This window comes from Tursiops truncatus, chromosome 6 (genome assembly GCF_011762595.2).
Source record: "Tursiops truncatus isolate mTurTru1 chromosome 6, mTurTru1.mat.Y, whole genome shotgun sequence".
NCBI lineage: Eukaryota > Metazoa > Chordata > Mammalia > Artiodactyla > Delphinidae > Tursiops > Tursiops truncatus.
The window spans coordinates 95,382,248-95,402,851 of NC_047039.1; the positions used below are offsets into that span (position 1 = coordinate 95,382,248).

The following is a 20,604-nucleotide window of genomic DNA, read 5'->3' on the forward strand; positions in this document are numbered from 1 at the left end:
CAGGCTGGCTGAGATTCAGAGCTGGACAGACCTCCTCCAGGAGAGAGCGGCCTAGAGAGGGGAGTCGCTTGGCCCGGAGCCCCGCAGTGGGCCATACTTACCCAGCTTGGCTACCCACCAGCCTCCAGGGCCTTTGGGATGGGCCTCAGTTTTCTCCCCTGAAACGTACAGATAATAATAGTGCCCCCACCCTAGGGCTGTGGCCCGAATATGTCAAGTGCCTTCTCCTGGAGTGGATGCAGGGGAAGGGACTGGTGATGATGATGATGATTACAGGAATTGCAAATGTTTAATGAGTACCCACTACGTGCCAGGCCCCTCTATCTGGATGGTCTCCCAACAGTATCATGGTCTGGGTACTTGCTACTTCTGTCGCCATTTCACAGATCAGAAAATTGAGCCTTGAAGAGGTTAAGCAGCGTGCTCAAGGGCGCCGAGCTAGGCGGTGGCAGGGCCAGGATTTGAACCTGGATTTGTATGTCTCCAGACCCCTGTTCTTCACCAGCAATAGGCTTCCCTCCTCCACCCCTGGCTCTGAAAGTGCTCCCCGTTATCCGAGCTGTTGCTTGCAATTAAGCCTGAGATTTTGGGCTTGGTCTCCGGTGCCTGACATGGCGGAGAGTCGAGAGGAAGGTCTTGGCCATGGGCTGAGCACTGCTGTGCCCCAGGTCCTGCCTCCTGCCCCCTGTCACGGCATCCCTGCGAGGGAGGCATCGCTGACCCAGCCACACGGTTAGGAAGTGGGATTCAACGCAGGCCTGCCTGATTCCCAGTCCCGGTCTCCTGCTCACAGTGCTACGTGTGCCCTTCCCTGAGGTCCTCCTAGCTTGGCAGAGCTTTCGTGTTTGAGCAGCCTAGTGTAGAACATCGTAGAGAAACCACACGCTTCTGACTCTCCCGCCCATGAAGGGGTCCCCGGGCGGGAGGTGGTTTGGGAGGGTCACCAGGTGTATGTAATTCCGTAGCAGTCCTGCCCTCACCCGGCGAGTCAGACACCTGCCCCTCAGTCGCCACTAATCTGGGGTAAGAGCAGGGACCCTGCATCCGCTATTGCTCACCACTGCCTAGCACAGTGCCTAGGCCCTGGTGGGAGCTTGGTAAGGTCTTCTGAAGACAGAGAGGGAGGGAGAGAGGAAGGGCAGTGAAGGGGGCAGGAAAGAAGATCATGGGGCAGGAGAAGGAGCAGGGCTTTAGGGCCAGCAGACCATGTTTACATTCTGAGTCCTCTGCTTACTCAGTTTTTGAAGTTGTGTAACTTACTTAACTTTTCTGAGTCCCAGATTCCTTATTTGTAAAATGGGGCCAGTTTTGCTACCGACCTCATAATGTTGCTAGACATGAGAAAGTGTAGGTAAAGCAACTGTTGCAGTGCCTACTGTCTAGTAGATGCTCAATTAATGCTTTCTCTCTTCCCCTCTCCACCCATCTTTTTCACTGTTTTCTGTTTCCACCATCTCTAGCTCCACCTTCCTTATCTTTACAGCACTAAGTAAACTTCGCTTTCAGGGTAAAGTTCGAATTCCTTAACATAGCCATGCTTCTGCTCCATGGAACCACCTGCACTTCCTCAAATATTCCATGCTGTCTCTGGCTTTGGCCTGGATACCCTCTCCCATCCCTTTCCCAACCTCCTCCAAGAGCCATCCCAGTCTTTCCTGCTGTCTCTGTGCTTCCATAGCCCCTTGGGGTGGTGGTGGGTCGGTGGGAGATTGACATGGGCCCCTGACCTGGTTCTCTCACCCGGAGACCCAGTGCCTTCGGGGAAAGACATGTGTCTTGCCACCGTTTGTCTCTGGTGCCCCACACAGGCCCTGGCACAGGACTGGGGCTCTGTAGGTATTTGCTGAGTATCTCTGGGGGTTGGGGTGGGGGTGAGTAAACCAGGGACACAATCCTAATGAGCCAGAGCAGAACCTGACTGGGGCCATGACAGCAGTGCAGGCCAGGCATTGGCAGGAGAGCAGAGAGCCCCCTAGCCAGGGTATCCCAGGGAGCATTTAACTGGGCTGCAGGAGATGGGCAGGAAGTAGACTTCAGAAGGTTGAGATAATAAGGAAATGAGCCAGTGCACGTGCACACATCTGGATCAGGGAGAGAAAGAGGGTGTCAGGTGGGAAGGGAGTGGTGGTGGAACTCACAGGAGAACTGGATCTTGAGCAGAGAGCCCCAGGGTGGGGTAGGAGAGGCCCATGGGGCCGCGCTCGCTTTCTGACGGAGGCATCAGTCACCACAGGGACAGGAAGAGACTGGGGAAACTTCTGTTCTCCACTCGCGTGGCTTTCAGATGAGCATAAGGCCGGAGGTGTAGAAGGGGTCTTTGGGGCGGCGGGGTTGGGGGCAGAGACTGCGAGTCCAGGCCCCCCACGCACACGGAAGACCCGAGAAGAGAAGGGGCTTGGCGAGGTGGTGACGAGGGGGCACAGTACTGGAAACCCAGACCTTGGGAGCTGCTTCCCCTGCCTGGTGAGAAGCTGGTCATCCAGGAGGGTGGTGGGCATCTCAGCAGGCTCCAAAGGCCAGGCCTGAGGGCATGTTCTTCTGACTTAGCCAGGTGACATTGCCAAGAGTAGGGAAGGTTTCTAAGAGGGCTCCCTGTCTTCTCACTCCTCAGGGCTTCCTCTTCCCTGCATGTTGGTGAGCTGCTTCTCCTCTGTGCCGCAGTACTGCTTTCAGTACAATGGGTATGCTCCCTGCTCTGGTGCGTTGCCTGCCTTCCTGAGCCCCTGACAGATCAGTGAGTTGTTGTGTGATTCTCTAGGGACAGAGAATTTTCAGTCTGCAGTCAAATTCCTCCTCCTTCCACTCTCTCCTCCCGCAGTTGGGCCTCTCTGCATAGGGAGCGTGAACGGGTAGCTGACTCTAGCAGGCTTGTCAGCTGCCCAGCCTGGACCAGGGGCTGCCGAGGTCCTGCCTCTTGCACATGGGCTCCATTACAGAGGAAGTGCCGTGTACTGGAACTGGTACCAAACTAGGTTCTGGTCTGGATTCTAGTCCCGATTCTGTTGTGTGACCTTGGGCATATCGCCTCCCTTCCCTGGGCTTTAGTCACCTTGTCTGTTAATGGAGGCAGCTCCCGGAATTTTCTGGGGAGTCAAAAAAAGGTCAAGATGCCTGGGCCCTACTTTTGGGGACTCTTATCCAGTAGGTCTGGCACTGGGCCCAGATATAGATCTTTTTTAAATGTTCCACAGGTGATTCTAAAGTATATCTCTCTGTTGAGAACCGACAGTCTGGATCAGTACTTTGCAAACTTGAATATGCAAATGAGTCACCTGGGATCTTGGTTAAATGCGGGTTCTGATCCAATAAGTGTGGACTGAGGCCCGAGATTCTGTATTTCATAGGACTGCTGCTGCTGCCGCTGCTTCACGCATCCCACTTTGAGTAGTAAGAATCTAGACGGTCTGTGAAGTTTATTGCATTGCCCATTCACTCGTCCATCCATTCGTTCATTCATGCATCATCAACGCGTAAAATGGGGAGCGGGGAGAGGTGAGGCTAGAGGGAGAGACAAAGCCCAGCGTCTTCCAGGGCTACAGAATTGGGCTTTATTGGGAGGGCAGTGGGGAGCCACGTCAAGGTTTTAAGCCGAGGAGTGACAGGGTCAGATTTGCATCTAGAAGGCTCCTCTGACAGGGCACAGAGAAGCAGCAGAGGGGCGTGGACCACGGCGGGGAGGTCAGCATCGATCCCAGTGCTAGATGTCACGGTCTTGAGGCAGGTGGTGGTAGGTGGAGACGGTGAGAGGGGATTCTTTTCTTTCTTTTTAATCAACTTTATTTTTCAGAGTAGTTTTAGGAACTGAGAGGAAAGTACAGAGAGTTCCCAATACTTCCTGTCCCTGCGCGCACATAACCTCCCCCAGTGGAAAGATTCTTTCGATTTTACGAGAGATCATCAAGGAGGATTTGGTGATTGGCCGTGGGGTGGCAGTGAGGAGAGAACGATACCCAGGTCTCTGGTTCGGGCAGGTGGTGGCATCATTGATACAGAGACTCCGAGAGGAGGAATGGACTTGGGGGAAGGTCAGGAGTTCAGTTTGGGGTCATTGACTTGGGAGCACTGGTGGGATATCTGGAAGGAGGTATCCATGTCCGTGCCTGGGCTCCAGCCACACGGGTGTCCTCTCTGTCCCCCAGGGTGCTCGCCTTCCTGGCTCGGGACCTTTGCCTGTGCTGTTTGCTCCCTCATGAGCTCGTCCCCGCCCACTGAGCAGATTTTAACCTCAGTGTCCTTCCACAGGGTGGCCCTTCCCACACGCCCCTTTATTCTCTCACGGGACCTTACGTTTTCCTTCACTATGGATCAGTGTTTTTCAAACTGTTTCTGTGGGTGATGACTTGGTTCATGCCAGGCCTTCCTCTCCAGCCTGTAAGCTCCATCAGGACAGGGATCACGTCTTTCTTATTCTTGTATCCACAGAGCCTAGAACATTCTGAGAAAGGACAGGTCTGGGCTAGCAGCGGGGACTGGGTGTTGTCCATGACCAGATGGTACAGATGGTACTTGTTGCCTGGGGAGTTGGATGAGTGCTCGAGGGAGCATGCGGGCCTGAGGTGAGAGGGGGCTGGAGCAGTTTCCAGTGAACAGGACACATGCCGAGAGGCCCGCGATGCAGCGGAGAAGGGGGGTCATCGGCTAGTCGGAGGAAACCCAGGGAAGGAAATGTCAAAGCGGGCCGTGCTGCGCTGGTTGCGGCTGCCGCCTGCGGAGTGCTCGTGTACCAGCACGGTGCCGAGCTCTGGGTGTACATCACTCCTCGCACAGCATCCTGTGTTACGGCTAAGGAAACTGGGGCCCAGAGAGGTTACGCCCGAGGTCACCTAGCCAGTAAGTGTGAAGTGGGCAACAGTATCCAGAGCTCTCCCCACTGTAAGGTGCTGCCTCCGTTCTCCTGGACTTTGCCAAACTTGTTGCAGTGGGGCGGGGAAGGAGGACAGCCTGGAGGCCCCTGTGGCAGGGCGGTGGCTTCAGCCTCTGGGTGTCAAGAAGCCAGGCCTGAGGAGCTGACTGAGGCTGGGCAGGGGTTCCTGGAAGCCGGCATCGAGCCAGAGACCCAGAGGCATGCCAAACTTGAAGGAGCAACCCCGTCTCAAAAGGCAAGCCTGGAGGTCAAATGGCCGTGTGGGAATTCTAGTAGCCTCTCTCCCTTTCTCCGACGACTTTCCATTTCACAGAGCACTTTCCTGTCCTTTCTCAGGCTTGGTCCCCAGAAGTGATAGTCTGGGATCACACAGCTAGCAAATGACGGGGTCAGGATTCCAGCCCAGGTCTTCTGGCATTATGTCCAGGGCTCTTTCTGAAAATCCTTTGTAAGGGCCACCCTGAGATGGAGGGAAACGCCAGTTCACCCCCTACCCCCTGACCTCCACCAGCCCGGCCCAGCCCAGCCCAGTGCAGGAAGTGGTTTCTGAGGGCAGTTGAGGAGCGCGGCATCTGTGGTAGATGTGATGAGTCATCTCAGAGTGCGAGCTGCAGGTTGACTCTGGGGTCAGCCGACCCGGCTCCACGCTTAGTAGTTGTGTGACATTGGGCAAGTTATTTTCAGCAGCCTGCCACCACCCTCAACCCCAATAGCAGGTGGGGGTCTAGGGCCCAGGGGACATAGCTGGTGTGAGCAGGCCTCTGGATGTCACACCTGTCACCCTTCCCCAGCCCGTGCCGAGCCCTGGATTGCGCTGGGGAGAGGATTTGATTATGTCGTAAACAGAAGCTCCATTTAGAGGGCCTGGTTCATTTCCTGAGTGCTTCTAGCAGGCGAGACATGCACAGAATTAGCCCTGGTCCAGCCAAGCCAAAGAAGTGATGGATGGGAGAGATACACGCTCCCCGCAGAAGAGGGGCAGCTGCATGGAGCGCTCGGACCCGGGGCCCTGGGCCAGCAGGCTGGTCTCTGGGGCGCCTTGGCCGGAGGGCTGGCTTCTTGTCACTCCAAGCTGCTGTAACAGCTGCCTAACTGGGTGTCCCCAGCTGCCTGCACTTTCTCCATGAGAGCGCTCACCACACTCATTAAGACCAATTGTCTAACCTCTGTTTTTCTGCTCAGCTGAGGGCAGGGACTGTGTCTGACTTGTCCTCTGCTATCCCCATCCTCACCCCAGGGCCTAACTCAGTACTTGGAGAATGAATGACTGCGTGTATGCATGCCAGGTCCCCGTCCTCACGCCACACCTGCTCACACCACCCAGGGCAGCTCCACGTAGTACGGCTCTGCCCGTGTCTTTCCCTCGCTCGCAGGACGATCCCACGCCCGGCATCCATTCTGTACTATGGCTCTCATCTTTATTTCTTTTCCTGTCCTAATTCTCCCACTTGCCACCCTCTCCCCCAAGGTTTCAGAGGCCCCTTCCCCCCCAGGTACCCGATGCCGCCCTAGCTTTCCCAGGAACACAGGCCTGACCACAGCGGCTCAGGTGCTCACACAAGCCCCATCCAGGAGCACAGGATGGAACCGATGAGCTCTGGTCCTTGTTTGCCAGTGTCTGCCCTGTGGCAGATGGGCCTGGGGGAGGGGCCTCCAGCAGTGCTCACAGCCTGCTCCCCTCCCTCTAGACCCCTGGGGCCCCAAACCCTTCTGTGTAAGGGTCCAAGGAAGTGGGGAGAGACCGTTGGCCGTGAGGCAGGAGTTCTAATACTGAACCAGCCTCGGATTTCTTAGGTAATTTCCTTAGCCCCTGGGACCTCAGTTTCCCTATCTCTAAGATAAGCCTAGACTAATAATAGCTCCCACTTTATCAGATGCTTCTCTGGGGCTGGGCCCTGTGAAGAACACTAACTCAGTCCTGTGAGTCTGGTGTGATATCGTGGCTCTGTTCCAGGTAAGGAAACAGGGCTGGGCTCGGAGAAGTCGGGAGGCTTGGCCATTTTCTTGCGCGGCTGGGAAATGACACCGCTGGAATCAAAACCCAAGTCCACCTCGGGCAGTCTGAGCAGGAACGGCCAGGCGCTCTGAGAGCCCTCGGTCCTGGGTGGTTTCTCAGCGTGCCTGGGGCGGGGCCTCTCTGGGGACAGAGGCACTTCCCCTCCTGGCTTTGTTTGGCTTGGCCTCGCTTTAGGGCAGGATTGGCAGAGGCAGGCTGACTTGCATTTCTGGTTTTGGGTCTGTTGCTGCACTTTCCCTAGGGGCGAGGTGCGGGGGCAGGCTCAGCGCAGTCACTGCTGGTACAGGCCTGAGCCCCCACCCCCACCCCCCAGGAAAGGGGAAGTGCAGCCTGCTCCCCTCTCAGGGCCCAGTGCCAGGCCCCAAGGGCACCGATTGCTGCTTCCCTAGTCCATCCTTCCAGACGGAGGGGTCTGGCGGTGGGTGGGTGGGGGGGTGGTGAGAGAACGTAGGGCACCAGGGAGCTGGCTGCCGGAGTTTGTTCTTCTTGAGGGAGAAGGCTCCCTGGTGGGTGGGAGACGACCAGGGGACTGGGCTGCTCTGGGGACTGAGATCCGAAGTGGGCTTGGGAAGAAGGAGCCAGAGGCCAGGCTTTAGCCCCAGCTTAGCCCTGGGTTTTTTGTTTGTTTGTGTTTGTTTTTAGCCTTGGGTTTATGGGCGCCTTGGGGCAAGTCCCTAGGTCACTGTCCAGGCTGGGCCCTCTGTCTTCCTGTCAGTGCAGTGGAGGGTCTCTCTGACCCCCTGGGAACAAACTAAGGTTCCCAGATGAGATTCCTGGATTGGGGCTCCTGGCATCACAATTGCCAGCTTCGACTCTGGGAGTTTGACCGTCTGTTTCCAGGGGTCCATGGGAAAGATGTGTCACTGTTTGAGGTTCGTGGCCGTTGTTTTAATCACCATGACTACCACCACCATCATCTCATTTCAGAGCTTTGGACTTTTTATAGTCTACTCTCCTGGTGTGTCACTTGGGTACATTGTTTATCCCATTTCATAGGTGGAGAGCCTGAGGCCCAGAGGGTTTAGGGACTGGCTTATCCTGGCCCCGTTGTGTGATTCTAGGTTGGCCCCTGCTCCTTTCTGGGCCTCAGCCTCCCCATCTGTGCAGTGGACATTTGGGGTCGCTGAAGTTCCAGGGTCTGAGGCAATGAGGTCCAAGGGGTTCCTGGGTGGAGCTGTCTTCATCCTGGAGCTGCAGGCAGGATTTCCAGGGAAGGAAGTCCTCCTGGTGAGTGGGCACCTGTCTTTGGCTGTGCCTAGGAACCAGACCCTGGCCAGATGGTCCTAGAGTCCTCTGAGGCTTCCCCTCCTGGCTCAGCAACTCTCTCTGCACCCCACCGCCCAGGGTGGTGGATGGGCAGAAACTTTCACTGTCATCCTCCCAGACGATGCTCTTACCCACACCAGGCTTTCACATCCGCTCTGCTGCTCCCAGACGACACTGTGACCTCTGACACGTGTGTGCAGCACCCTGCAGCTGCCCCAACCTGTGGCTGGGCCACTTATTCCCAGATGTGAGGCCTGGTTGGTCCAGGGCTTAAAAGAATTCCCAGCTGCCGGCACAGCCTTTCAGTCTCTGGCAGCTGTGCAGTGGTGCATAAGTTGCTGCTCTCTGGGCTCATCTTCCTCATCGATCAAATGTGCATTTGTGGTCTTTACAGTAAGACCTCTTAACATATGTGCTGAGGTATTTAGCCCTGAAATCTTCCACCTCTGCGTGTGTGTGTGTGCGTGCGTGCGTGTGCGTGTGCGTGTGCGTGTGCGTGCGTAACTGTATAGTTCCCAGGGATGTGTGGCATCTTTCTCTTTCATTAGTTCTAGGTGCTGTGGCCTCTTCATAGACGAAACCCGGGCTCTGAGTAGTTCTAGGTCCTTAACTGTGATGAGGGACCCAACCTAGCCCAGGCCTGACTGACTTTCCCGTGTGGCTATGACACCGAGACACCCCTGACTTTCTCTGAGCCCCAGGCTTCCTGTGAGATAGCTGCTTTTCACACTCCATCAAGGGCACCATTTTTCCCTTTGCAAATGAAATCTGCAGGAACCCAGCAAAAACTCCAAGGGTTCTGAGGGTTGTGTGTGAGGCAGGAAATGCTTCCTTTTTTGGATGTGGAACTTCTGAGGTTCCTCCAAACACAGTTTCAAAAGCACCGGGTGGATGATCCCTCAGTGAGGTTCCATGTGTCTGTGACGTATGTCTAGTCCAGGTGTGAGCAAATATTTTGAAGTTCTGGTTTTATTCCAGTTTATTAGTTTCAGAAAGATCTAAACATTCAGAGCAAGTTCTAATTTGAATGACTCCCTAAGATTTTTTAAAGCCTTTGGTTCAGGTAGAAGATACCCTTTGGCTGGGTCCAGGATTCTCCCACTTGGTGATTGCTCTGGCTTGGGCTTGGTTTGATTCTGGCCCGTGAAGGCAAAGGCTGTCTGGCTCCTCATTTATTCACAGAGTGACTTACTCACAGAGGGACCATGACATTTCCCTTAGAGGGCCACTGGGAAGATTACATAAGAGGGGTTTGCTCTGCCGTGGCCCCTGGCATATGGTAGGAGCCAGATAATGGTAACTAGCCTCTCCCTCTTCTCCCGTAAATGACCAACCATGTTTTGATGGATCAGAAGTTTCCAGCAAGGAAATGAGGGTGGGAGCCCACGTTCAGTTACGCCAAAGGGACTGTCAGGTTTCCGTGTGGCACGTTGGCTTTCACAGTGTAGAGTGTGGGGTTCGGGTCAGGGCTTGATTTTGTTTCAATCTCTGTGACATTGGCTTGTGCACAGTGGCCTCCACTTGTGAGCCCTCCTCATTTTCTCTTTATTTCACAGATGTTTGAGACAGAGGCAGATGAGAAGAGGGAGATGCCCTTGGAAAGGAAGGGGCCGGGTGCTGAGGACCCCTCACCCAGCAAGGACCCCTCTCGTGGCCAGGATCCTCCTCCAGGACAAGACCTTCCACCCAAAGAGGACTCCTCTTCCAGCCAGGAACCCTCTGCTGGCCCAGAATCACCAACCAGCAAAGACTCACCTTCCTGCAAAGAATCCCCTCCGGGCCAGGAACCCTTGCCAAGCAAGGACTCCTCACCATGCCAGGAACACCCTACGGCCCCAGCCTTCTCTCCATGCCAGGACCTTCCTGCTGGGCAAGAACTCTCTCCCAGCCAAGACCCTCTAATCAGCAAACACCTCCCTGACATCCAGGAGCCCCCTGCCCAGGACCTTTTGCCCCATCAAGACCTGCCTGCGAGCCAGGACCCCCTGGCAGCTGAGCCCCTTGCTAAGGAGACCACGAGCTCTGGGGACCCACCGGCAGCCACAGGAGACTCGCCTATGGCCTCCAGGCCAAACTTCGTGATCCCCGAGGTCCGGCTGGATAGCACCTACAGTCAGAAGGCAGGGGCAGAGGGGGGCAGCTCGGGTGATGAGGAAGATGCAGAAGAGGCTGAGGAGGGAGAGGAGGACGAGGACGAGGACACAAGTGATGACAACTATGGAGAGCGTGGTGAGGCCAAGCGCAGCAGCATGATCGAGACGGGCCAGGGTGCGGAGGGAGGCCTCTCGCTGCGCGTGCAGAACTCGCTGCGGCGCCGGACGCACAGCGAGGGCAGCCTGCTGCAGGAGGCCCGCGGGCCCTGCTTCGCCTCCGACACTACCTTGCACTGCTCAGATGGAGAGGGCACTGCGTCCACCTGGGCCATGCCTTCGCCCCGCACCCTCAAGAAGGAACTGGGCCGCAATGGTGGCTCAATGCACCACCTTTCTGTCTTCTTCACAGGACACAGGAAGGTAAGGGGGCCAAGGGTGAAGGGGGGGTGGGTACATGACAGCGTGGGGTGGAGGGAGCGTGCGTCCAGGAGCTGCAGGGAATGAGCCTTTGCTTTGTCCCACCTCTGTTCTTCTCTCAGCCTTCCAATGAGCCTTCCACCCATTTGACAGAGGATAAAACTGAGGGCCAGAGGGACCAAGAAGGCAGAACCTGGACTTAAACCCAGGACTTTATGACTCCAGATATTCTTACAGCTCCGTTGTAAGAAACCCACAGAAAGTAGAGCAGGTATATTTGGATCTAAAAGATCCAACATCATAACTGGAGAAATAGTTATAATTTACACTTGGTCCAGGCCTAGCCAGACTAGAAATCTATCAGCCAACAAGCATGACAACACATATTTCCTCTGTGCTGGCATTATCCTAAGCGATTTACAGGAACTCATTAACTCTCACAACAGCCCTGTGAGGTAGACACTGTTGTGAGGAAACTGAGGCACTGGGAGGTTATGTGATTTGCACCGGGTCGCACGATTTATAAAAGTCTGAATCAGAACTAGAATGTGGCTCCAGGGCTGGAGCTCTTAACCACTGTGCCCTTTGCCTCTTGCAAATGTTTAGAAATAGATGAGTAAGTGTTGATTGATTTCCTGCTGTGGGCCAGGCCCTGTGCTCTGTGCCACAGCAGGGGCCACAGAAGTGTGTGAGGCTGATCTCAGCCCGTGAGGAATGCTGCTGCTGTGTGGGCCCCGAAGGTGGCCTAACAGTGAAAAGATTGCATCACGGCCTTGAAGCCCGTTAGCCAGCTTGAGCCTGGGCTCTGTCCCTTACTCACTGTGTGGCCTTGGGTGAGTCACTCAGCTCTTCTGAGCCTTAGTGTCTTCTCTGAAAAGCAGAGATGAATAGCACTCACATCCCATGGTGGTTGAGGGTGAACCCAAAGAGCCCAGTGCCTGACGACATTCGTGCAGGCGCCAGGCGAGTGCTGTGGAGGTGCTCACAGCCAGTGTGGTGCAAGGTGTTGTTATGACAACTGTTGTGAGGCCAGGCAGGTGCAGATTCAGGGAGGAGAGACCCCAGGGCCTAGGGGCACGAGGGAAGGCTTCTGGCAAAAGATGCTCCTCAGTCTGGCCTTGAAGGTTGGGCAGGTTTAGAATAAACAAAGAGGATGACATAGGCATTCTGTGAAAGACCATGACCTGGACAAAACTGTCTGTAGAAGTCAGTTTAGCTAGAACAAGGGATTTCTACAGTGCAGGGATGGTAGATGGGTGGCACTCATTCTGCCATTTCTGACTCCAAACCCATGGCAGACATGACTAATGGATTCCAGCACATTTCCCCACCAAGTTGGGACATGGCCTCAGAAACCTTCTTAGCTTCTCAGCCACTAGCAATAAGGCCTCTGGGCATGTGGGAGGACACCTTCTGCTGAAAGGTGGCTGGGCTGGAAGGGCCGGTTGGGGCCCTCTAGAAAAGGGCCTTAAACTTTGTGTCCAGGAATTGGAACTAAATCCCAAAGGAATGGGGACTGGGTCTGTTTCCTCATCTGTAAGCACTTTGATGTGCTCCAAAATCACCAGGGGAATAGGTTATTTACTTATTTATTTTTTAACATCTTTATTGCAATATAATTGCTTTACAATGGTGTGTTAGTTTCTGCTTTATAACAAAGTGAATCAGCTATACATATATCCCCATATCCCCTCCCTCTTGCGTCTCCCTCCCACCCTCCCCATCCCACCCCTCTAGATGGTCACAAAGCACTGAGCTGATCTCCCTGTGCTATGCGGCTGCTTCCCACTAGCTATCTGTTTTACATTTGGTAGTGTATATATGTCCATGCCACTCTCTCACTTTGTCCCAGCTTACCCTTCCCCCTCCCCGTGTCCTCAAGTCCATTCTCTACGTCTGTGTCTTTATTACTGTCCTACCCCTAGGTTCTTCATACGGTATTCGTTTTTCTCTTTCTGACTTACTTCACTCTGTATGACAAACTCTAGGTCCATCCACCTCACTACAAATAACTCAATTTCGTTTCTTTTTATGTAATATTGGAGTAATATTCCATTGTATATACGTGCCACATCTTGTTTATCCATTCGTCTGTCAGTGGACACTTAGGTTGTTTCCATGTCCTGGCTATTGTAAATAGAGCTGCAGTGAACATTGTGGTACATGACTTTTTGAATTATGGTTTTCTCAGGGTATATGCCCAGCAGTGGGATTGCTGGGTCATATGGTAGTTCTATTTTTAGTTTTTTAAGGAACCTCCATACTGTTCTCCATAGTGGCTATATCAGTTTACATTCCCACCAGCAGTGCAAGAGGGTTCCCTTTTCTCCACACCCTTTCCAGCATTTATTGTTTGTAGATTTTTTGATGATGGCCATTCTGACTGGTGTGAGGTGATACCTCATTGTGGTTTTTTTTTTTTTTTTGCGGTACGCGGGCCACTCACTGCTGTGGCCTCTCCCGTTGTGGAGCACAGGCTCCGGACGCACAGGTTCAGCGGCCATAGCTCACGGGCCCAGCCGGCTCCGCAGCATGTGGGATCTTCCCAGACCGGGGCACGAACCCGTGTCCCCTGCATCGGCAGGCGGACTCCCAACCACTGCGCCACCAGGGAAGCCCTCATTGTGGTTTTGATTTGCATTTATCTAATGATTAGTGATGTTGAACATTCTTTCATGTGTTTGTTGGCAATCTGTTTATCTTCTTTGGGGAATAGGTTATTAAGAAATAGATTTCTAAGTCCCCCTACCCCAGAATCTGGAATCAGATTTTCTGGAATCAGAATTTCCAGGGGGCGGTGCCCAGGCCTTGCATTTTATTATTTTTTTTTGCCACGCTGCGAGGCTTACAGGATCTTTTTTAATAAATTTATTTATTCATTTATTTTGGCTGCGTTGGGTCTTCGTTGCTGCGTGCAGACTTTCTCTAGTTGCAGCAAGCAGGGGCTACTCTTGTTGTGGTGCACAGGCTTCTCACTGTGGTGGCTTCTCTTGTTGCGGGGCACGGGCTCTAGGCTCCTGGACTTCAGTAGTTGCAGCATGCAGGCTCAGTAGTTGTGGCTCGCAGGCTCTAGAGCGCAGGCTCTGTAGTCATGGCACATGGGCTTAGTTGCTCCAGGGCATGTGAGATCTTCCGAGACCAGGGCTCAAACCCGTGTCCCCTGCATTGGCAGGCAGATTCTTAACCACTGCGCCATCAGGGAAGTCCCAGACCTTGCATTTTAAACAAGCCCCTCAGGGATTGGAACGTTCCCCATAGTTTGAGTATCACCATCTTAGGCCATTTCTTGAGGCAGCTTCTATAGGAAAGAGTCCAGACCTCTGTCCTACTGAGGTGAGGCTTCAGGCTGACTCAGACCAGGCCCGGACACTCTCCTCTGGAGGACGGCTGAAGTCTAAGGGCTTGCCGCCTACCTTGGGCCTCCCAATTTCAGTGCCCCTACCAGACCCTTCCAAGTTATGTCCCCTGGCCCCCTTGCTACAATACAAATATTTACAGACAGGTAAATTCACGTACATTCTCATGTACATTTCTAGTTCCCTAAATCCGCTGATCTCAGCTCCTGTTTGGGGGCAGATACTTCCACCTGGTAGTCCAGCAGGCCTGGGCCAGCTCTCTCCTGTCTCAGCTTCCTCCTTTGGGTGCCGAAGGTTCCCACTGGCATCCTTGCCTCCCCCACCCTCTTTTGGCCTGTAGCTTCCTTTCTTGGGCTTGAGTAACTAAGCTGGCAGGGACCTCAGAGGCTGCCACTAGCCCCTTGGTGGCTACCCTTCCACGTGGCTTCTGCTTGCCAGGCCTCAAGTCCCTCATCATCGTTCATATCCTGCTCCCTCCAGACAGCCAACTTCAGTAAGAAGCTAACCCTTGTCAGGGGGAAGTGAAGTCTAGGCTGGACAGGTACCCTGGTCTCCCTCCACCCCTCACTGGCAGTGGGCCTTGGGCAAGTCCCTGCCCTTCTCTGTCCCTCAGTTTCCTCATCAGTAACATAGGTATTATCAGAAAATAGTATTGATACCTCCTTCATAGCGTTGCTGGGAAGATTAAAGAGCCTGCCTCGGGTAAAGCGTTCAGGGCAGTGTCTGGCACTCAGCACCTGCTAGGTGCTCCATAAATGGGAATCGTGGTGATGATGATGGTGATGAAGGGGGGGAGCGGGAGGAGGATCGCAGGAGTAGTAACGGTTCTCCCAGCATTCACTAGGCGCCTCCAGCTCCCCGTTCTAGCCTTCACAGCACTGCCGCGAGCTGGGACCAGCTGTACTCATCTTACAGTGGGGAGCCTGAGGCCTAGGGAGAAGGGTTTGTCCCAGGCCACGTGATGATGGAGCTGGACAGTGGCCTCACCCTGTCCAGTTGTCTCTGGCTCTACCCCAGACTCTGCACACCTCTTGCTGGTGAGGGGCAGGGTGTGGGGTGATGGCAGCCGGGGGAGGCGACGGGTTTTCCTGTGACTTCCATCTTCCTGGCTTGGGCCTGGCTTTCCAGGGGGTGGTCCATGGATGCCAACAGATCACAGTTTCCAGGCAAGAGGTGAAGAGGAGAGGGATGAGGTCTTCAGGCTGTGGAATCAGACGGGCTACATCCATGTTTCAACTCTGTTTCCTTCCTCCTGGTCCTGAGACCTAGGCCAAGTTACGTTTTTTTTCTCTGAGCTTTAGTTTTCTCTTATAAAATGGGAATGCTAAGTCTTCACGGAGTTGTCCCAGGGCTTCAAGAAGATTGCAGCGTGTTGACAGCTCTGTGCCCACAGTAGTGATCCTGTCATAGAATGAGACCCAGGAAGGCCAGACAGAGCTGGCGTGGCCTCGGGCCTGTCATTGTGCTGCTGTGTGGCTAAGCTGAGGCTGGCCAGAGCGCATGCTGCCTATCACAGGGGTGACAGTCCTTATGTTACTCCTCGCCTCACCTGTCATTCCTCCCTCTTGTACACTGAGTGATTTCTGCTGTGTATAGGACTGTCTGAACCAGACAGACCTGAGAGATGGTCCACTCGGCCACGATCATCTTATGGATGGGCTGCCTGAGGTCTAGAGAGGAAAAGATCCCCCAGGCTTTTCCTGCGGGTCATCCCCTGAAGCCGGCCCCTTGTGCTGGGTTGAGTTGTCTCACAGTGCCCTCTGCTGCCAGACCCCCGCCTTGCCGGCTGCTCCCTGGAGGTCTGGCAGAGCAGATCCACGGGCCTGTGTCTGTCCTTTTCCTGGAAGCGTGGGGAGCTCCAAGAGTATCTGTGTCTCAGCCCACGCCGCCGCCGTTGAATTTCACCCCAGCCTGGCCTGGCTTGGCCCAGGATCACGGGTCGTGCTTTGACAGTGAGGAGAAGAGGCTGTGGCCCCTCCCTCCCTCCTGCAGGAAACTGGCTCGGGCAGAGGCTGTCAGCCGAGGGTGCCAGCCCTGCTGCACTAAGCTTACCACCTAGGCTGCAGGTCAGACAAGAGGTGCCTTCCAGCTCCAAGACGTGATAATACCTTCTAGCCTCCTATTTTTAAAAAGCCTAAAGGACTGTTTCCTCTGTCGAAACAAATAAGTGTAGAGTTTAGCTCCAGTGTTTCTACAAGGTTCCTTGGGGTCTGCCAGGATAGTCTGGGTCAGAGAGAGCAGCCAGGCTGGCCAGGTGGCCCCAGAAGTCAGATCAGGACCAATAGGAGAAATCAGGTGAGGCCCTGCTCACGGAAGAGCCCTCAGTCATGGGTGGGCTCTGGAGCCAGACCTGAAATTCTCTGCCGCTGGCCAGCTCGGAGAGCCCAGGCAAGTTACTGGACTCCTCTGGGCCTCAGTTTCCTCAGCTGTAAACTGGGGGAAATAAACAGCAAATAGCCCTTAGAATTGTTGAGAAGGTTAAATTACAGTATGATGTGGCACCTTAGCACGCTGCCTGGCATAGAGTCAGTAACAGCAATAACCACCGTAGCTTATAGTCATTGAGCACTTCCAGTACCGGGCACTTTCACACGTGTTCATTAATCCTCATAACGGCCCTATGAGGTAGGTCCAATTATTGTCCTCATCTTACAAGTAAAGAAACTGAGGCACAGAGAAGGGATGTAATTTGGCTAAGGTCAATTAGCTAATAAGTGACTGAGCTAGGATTCCAATCCAGGCAGTTTAGTTTTTTATTATTATTGTTTTTTAAATTAAATTTATTTTATCTTTGGCTGTGTTGGGTCTTCGTTGCTGCACGTGGGCTTTCTCTATTTGTGGCGAGCGGGGGCTTCTCTTCTTTGCGGTGCGGGGGCTTCTCATTGCGGTGGTTTCTCTTGTTGCAGAGCACAGGCTTTAGGCACGAGGGCTTCAGTGGTTGTGGCACATGGGCTCAGTAGTTGCGGCTTGCGGGCTCAAATGCTCCACGGCATGTGGGATCTTCCTGGACCAGGGCTCGAACCTGTGACCCCTGCGTTGACAGGCGGATTCTTAACCACTGCGCCACCAGGGAAGCCCCTCAAATCCAGGCAGTTTAGCATTTAACTCTTAACCATGACTGTTATTATAGTTATAATTACAATATGAATTATAATTATTCTTCCAGTCCCTGGAGGTGGCCGGGGGGCTGGGCAGGCTCCAGGGATTTCTGTCTGGAGTGAAGGGAGGGCTGAGTGGTTCTGGGTTCGCCTCCATTCGCCTTTCAGCAGGGAGGGCCATGGAGCAGAGCAGGCAGTGGGGAGCAGATGGGAAGGAGAGGCCCCTTTGCGTGCTGGGCCCTGGGCAGGCCTCGCTGCAGCTCTTGGAGACAGGAGGCTTGGGAGCCACTCTGAGGCTGGAAGTCAGAACCCTGACTCTCTGTCTCAGTTTCTTCTCTTCCTGGCACACAGCACCCCTTGGTGTGTGGGTTTCGCTAGCCGCTTTGGGGGCCGACTCCCAGGGCCAGAGTTCCCTGGCCCCTCTGTCAGGCTGATTGGTGACGGCCCGACCCTGGAGATGACCCCCTCCCAGCAGTGGAAGGAAGAGCCCATTTCCCAGCAGTGCAGAGGCTGGGGGTGCCGGGCGGGGCGGGAGTGGTCCCCAGGCCCATTGTGTGGGGCCGATAAAGTGCGGAAGCTGAGGTTAAATGGGAGGAAGCCCAGTGCTGGCGGCCCTTTCCCACGGATGGGGGCTTCAGGCACGGCCCAGCCAGCCCAGCACAACTGTGACCTGTGTGTGTGGGGTGACAGTGACAGCGTCCACTGGGCTGTGAATGCTGGCGGTCCCCAATTACTGAGGGCGCCCTGTGTGCCAGGTTGGGCCTTGGGGGCCCAGCCTTTATCCTGGTGAATCTCTCAACAGCCGGTTGGGTGGCCGTCACCATGCCTCTGCTAGAGCTAAAGAAGCTGAAGCTGAGAGGCCAGGAAACGTCTCCAAAGTCAGTGGCAGCAGGATCTATACCCAGGCCTGGCTGCAAGCTGTAGATCCGGAATCCCACACCACAGATGGGCGTGTGCCTGTGAGTGCACGTACACACGTGTTTACAACCTTGGTAGGGCAGCGTTCTCAGGAAGGAGGCAGCATTTCCCCTGAGTCTTTCATTGAAGACATTCAAAATGTGCCCCATCCTCTGCATTTAACTAGCAGCGTCCTCTCGCGGAGAAACATAGGCCCTGAATTCAGACAGACCTAGATTCCAGCTGTCACTTAAAGGCTGTCACTTAACTCCTTGGGCAGGTGACTTAACTTCTCTGAGGTTCTGTTTACTTTATGGACTGACTCTGAAGATTAATGAGATAGTGTCTGGATAATGCCCATTCTGAGGTCTGGCCTATAGCATGAGCTCCATGAATGAAGCTGTAATTCATTCATCCATCCATCCATCCGCGGGTGGTTGCACCACTGAGGCTGGTAGCTCCCCCTGCTGGCTATATCTGGATTAAGGCCACTTTTCTTGCCAGAATTGAGAACGCAGTATTTTAAGGTTTAGCCCATCTCCTTTATTTTACAAATGAGGAAACTGAGGCCCAGGGTATGGGTCATGAGGAGTCCAAGCTGCGATTCACATCTGGGGGCCTTCTGTCTTATCTTAGGACATAGTGTCCAAGCCCAGCCTACCCTTAGCTCTACCTCCTCCAATATCTCAGAGCATTTCCTGTACTCCCGCTCTGGAGTGGCACTGTGGAGGCCCTGGTTTCCCCTGGAGGAGGCTGGGCACACACAGGCAGGGCGACAGAGGGCGGGCGGCCCCAGTAGAGCTGGTGGGAGCCTGGAGTGGTCTGGAGGAGGCGAGGAGTAGCAGACTGGGAGGAGGTAGAGACTGGGCAGAAGAGGAGAGAGTGTTCCAGGAAGGGGGCACAGCACAGGAAAAGGCAAGCAGGTGGGGGTGGGCTCAATGGAGCCCCGGGGAATAAAGTTGCAGGCCTTGGATCAAGCAGTGAGGCCTTCAAGACACATCATTCCCAGCCTGCTTTCCCTCTCCCTTGATTCATTCATTCATTTAACAAGTATTTCTTGAGCTCCTAACGTATACCAGGCCCAGTCAAGGTGACCTAGACAGAGGTGAAGGCAGACAGAGCCCCTGCTCTGGGGAACTCACAGTCCAGTAGAGGAGACAGATTTGGAAGAGGCCATGTTGGTTATAGTGGGGACCTCACAAGGGGTGAAGGGGGCACACCCTTGGTCTAGGGGCCAAGGAGGTCTTCCCAGGTGAGGAGGCATTTAAGCAGCTTACCCGAGGTCAGGTCTTTCCTGAGGCTGGGTCTTAGGAGGAAAGGGAGGTGGAGAGTCATAAAAGCATCCCTCATGGAAGGAACAGCACATGCAAAGCCCGAGGTGAGGGGACCGGGCTGTGAAGACTTTCCTCTGACTAGAGGGCAGTTTGAAGAGGTTGCTGGAGTAGGGGTCGGGCTCTCCAGAGAGATAACCAAAGGAGTTGTAACTGAGGTTATCCTAAGATGGTAGACCCTGCATGTCATGTCAGGGAGTTTGGACATTATCTCGAGGGTACTCGGGAACCATGGAAAGCTTTAAGGCAAGAGAGGTGCTCTCCTGCGTGATAATTTACTTAACACACTGCTGACCAATCCCAGGTCTCTTTAAAACCTCAGAATCCTGAGTTGGTTAGTCATTATGATCTCCATTTTGAAATTAAAAGCACCAGAGGCTCAGAGAGGGACAGCAATTGGCTAAGTCACACAGTAGAATCTTCACAGAAGCTTCCTCTCTGGCCTGCCCTACTGCCATGAATGCTGTGTTTCTGGTTTCTCCCGCACAAGTTGTGTATCAGGAGGAGACTGCTTTGGGTGGAGGCTCTGCTAAGCCAGCCACACTCCATGGACAGACTGCTCCCTGTAGTGGGGTCTCCCCCCCTCCCCTCTTCTTCAAGGGGTGGGAGCATGGAGGTGGGAGTGGTTTGTAGGAGCTGCTGGATCCCTGAGCCTCTCTGCTCAGGCAGCAGCCCCTGGGTACCCAGACTGCAACGTGTCTGTGTTTTCTCTGCAGATGAGCGGGGCTGACACAGCTGGGGACGATGATGATGCCTCCCGGAAGAGAAAGAGCAAAAACTTGTACGTTGGAAAGATCCCTGGTTCTCACCCTAGTGATCGGGGCGGGCGGGTGGGGGGCGCTCCCTGCACCCCACTTCGTCCTCTGCCCTCTGGCTTATTCCCCATGCCCAGTGGCCTAGGGGTAGAGGTGGAGAGAAGGGGCTGAACCCAGTCCTGCCCGAGACAGACACCCGTGAACAACGGGGTCTTGGGACTTAGCAGCGGCCCCAGGGTAAGGTCACCAGGATCCTAACCACCCAGCACTGCCCTCAGCATCCACTCAGAGTGAGGCAAGGTGCTGATTTAGTATCTGGAAGCCACAGGGAGCCAAGCAGAAGCAACCAACCAAGCGGCCCTGGCCCTGTCCAGCTGCTAAGCCAGGCAGTGGCCAAGTGGCCACGACAAGTTCTTTGCTCCCTCTGAGCAAGGGCTGACAGATGGTCATGGGATTCCCCTTTCTCCTCTCGAGCTCTTGCATGCTAGCAGTCTTGGGCGTTGCCAGAAG

General features: G+C 54.4%; 1 protein-coding gene across 8 annotated transcripts in view; it reads left to right on the forward strand.

Moving 5' to 3' along the window:
- Positions 1 to 20,604, forward strand: part of RGS3 (regulator of G protein signaling 3) — a 162,178-nt gene that overhangs the window by 134,901 nt on the left and 6,673 nt on the right. For all 8 annotated transcript variants that reach the window (XM_073806449.1, XM_073806445.1, XM_073806450.1 and 5 more), the window contains 2 exons: positions 9,704 to 10,660; positions 20,056 to 20,120. In XM_073806449.1, coding sequence (XP_073662550.1) covers positions 9,704 to 10,660; positions 20,056 to 20,120 — 1,022 coding nt within the window. The remainder of the gene's footprint in view (positions 1 to 9,703; positions 10,661 to 20,055; positions 20,121 to 20,604) is intronic.